General features: G+C 33.3%; 1 protein-coding gene across 1 annotated transcript in view; it reads right to left on the reverse strand.

The window, feature by feature from the left end:
• The window catches only part of LOC106688284 (neuropeptides capa receptor), a 17,670-nt gene extending 15,235 nt beyond the window's left edge, over nt 1-2,435 (reverse strand). Inside the window, exon 1 of the mRNA XM_067045059.1 lies at nt 2,051-2,435. Coding sequence (XP_066901160.1) covers nt 2,051-2,336 — 286 coding nt within the window. The 5' untranslated portion in view covers nt 2,337-2,435. The remainder of the gene's footprint in view (nt 1-2,050) is intronic.
• Between the last annotated feature and the right edge of the window lie 292 nt (nt 2,436-2,727).

Genomic DNA, 2,727 nt, shown 5'->3' on the forward strand with positions numbered 1-2,727 from the left:
AGACTCAAATTACTCATCTACAAAGTAATACTACGACCATCACTCTTACACAGCGCACCACTACTACACTATCTCTACCCAACAGCCCTGAAATCACTATTCTACACTATCACTTTCTTATTATTTCACCATTATCTATCGTCTTTATTAATTAATGTCTTTTTTATTTTTATCATATATGCGATACAACACGAGGAGGCCCATCACCTCCGGACTTAAAATAGCTCCTTTTTAGAATGGATATGATATTAAACATAACAGGTAATCTTAAAATACCAATGGTAGTAAAAGGTAAGACACAACACGAATTACTTTTCTTTTTCACAGTAATGCACTTACTAATTCACTTTTTATTTCTGTTTTAGAGGGTTTGGAAAAAAACAATAAATAAAAAAAAATAAAATAAAAAAAAGGAACACCGGAAGACAAATCCTTCTGTTCGTTCTACTAGATATATAGTATTTAATTTGTCACTGCTGTAAGGACCACCTATGGACCTCATTGTTATTCCATAAGAAAAAATTGTATATGCAACATAATCTTGGGTCGATTCCCATCAAGTCACAAAATTTCTTTGTAGTATCCCTCTTCTGAGCTTTGCCAAAAATGTTACTATTTTCCATCATCTCATTGGGCCTATCATTATTATGCTCCCACTCCATCTTCTTCTGAATTATTCATGAAGTAACTTTGCTAAGCTATTACTCCCTTGTTTCTTAGTATATTTAATTTTAAAACCTTCACTGTTGTCGAATTAATTTGCGTTTGCAGTGGTCGGGGGCGGTTGCTTGAAAGCGTAGTCATCCACAATGCCACAGTGCACAGTATAGCTTTTTTCGCGTAACATAGAATTTGTTTTATAACCTCTCGTACATCACTCTGCCATTTTTTAAACTGTAGCGAACATCAAGAAAATGGGGCATCGTGTTAGGATAAGACAGCCGGAATTAATTGCACAAAACTTTGATAGCTACAATAAAAATCATCACAGCTAATGGATATGCTTTGTCAGTCTTCACAAGAAAAGAACGGTTCGCCCAACAAGTCATTACTTTGCCCCTAAAACAATTAAAAAACCAAATAAAAAAATTGAGTTTTACACGAAATAATGATGAATTCGGCAAATAGACCTAGGAACAGCTGAGGTACATACTGCTATGATTAATAACTAAGCAAAATGATTTTTCCTGACTTCACTAGAAGAATAAAGCACGTCCATTGGTACTACTATTCAGTTATTACAGCTACCCCCTTTATTGTAAAAATGTTGTAACGGGACTTTCTATTGGCTAAATGCATCGTTTTTTATTAAACCTCTCTGCAATGCACTTTAGCATATGTTATATTTTTATTAAAATATTTTAATTTTTCAAAATTCCCTTATTCATTATGATGGATGGAACGATTGTCGCAGATAATATACATTTGTAAGACTGGTCGGGCACTTGTTCTACTATCGATTCCGACTGCCTGGCGGCCTGCCAGTCTAACTTGACTTGCTTTATTTTCATCCTTCAAGCTTTGACCCTGATTAGAAAAATATTTATGTTATTATTTATAATAAATTCGAAATGATTTTATTTCGTAAAATATCCCCGACTCGAGGAGCTGAAGAATTTTGCGCACAAAAGTTTCATAAAATATTAAACTACTAATAGTTTATTTTAAGATTAGAACATCTCTAATCACAAATAATTTATATTACAAATCCATAGTTACCACTAGTCCAGTATTCTTTATGAGGAAGCTATTTGGAACACCGAGATAAAGTGAGCATTGTGAATAAATACTGATCGACTCTATTCCATCAAGAAAATCACCTTATTATTTGAGTTTTTGAGTTACCAATAGACACCATGTCAAATATAATTGGGCCAGAAATAAAATACCTTGAAACAGTTGAAGATAACGAAAAATTGAAAAGAATTTGATAGAAAAAAAATGTCGAATTTCCATGGTTGTTATAACAACAGTCTGGACTATAGAAACATGAAAACTTAGTAATATTTGCTTTTTACTTAAAAATATAATAGAAAAATAATATATTTACCTAGAATAAGAAGCATTAGATCAGAAACTGCAAGGCTAAAGAGATAGTAATTGGTAGCGGAGTGCATCATCTTGTGTTTGATGATGACCCAGCAGACTAGCGTGTTGCCGATGACTCCGGTGAAGAATATGATGACATATATGATGGTTATTGGTAGTACAATGGAGATGGGAAGGTATTTAGATCCTCGTGTGAGCTCGATGTAATCGTCCAGTGTCCAGTTTTCCTTAGTCCTGTTCAAGTAGAGGATGAGCTCATCCATGTAGTCGCTGATGTTCCTGCTCATCTCAGCTACCGTATCCGGCGTTTTCGCACCGCCTTGCAAGCTCTGATCCCTCTAGTGCGTCTCATCTTTCAAAATGAAAACAATCATGTCGGAAATCCTGAAAAATGATAATCATATAAAAAAGAATATCATATCTATCGACAAACTCATAGTTCATTTTCTAATTTTATCGAAAATTCTTATTAAATAGTTTCTTGAGGCGCTAAAAACGGATATAAACTTTATTTCACACCTGAAAAATATTTTACAGTATTTTGAAAGGTCAGTCTGTCCAAATTGTTTCAATATCATATTCATATTGAGAAACAGTGATATTTTTATAAAAGAACTATTGATATTTTATACAGGATATATGTGGCAGTACGATAGATAATCACATTATCAATAAAAT

The sequence above is a fragment of the Halyomorpha halys genome, unplaced genomic scaffold (genome assembly GCF_000696795.3).
Source record: "Halyomorpha halys isolate HHAL.00 unplaced genomic scaffold, Hhal_1.1 Scaffold1099.1, whole genome shotgun sequence".
Classification (NCBI taxonomy): domain Eukaryota; kingdom Metazoa; phylum Arthropoda; class Insecta; order Hemiptera; family Pentatomidae; genus Halyomorpha; species Halyomorpha halys.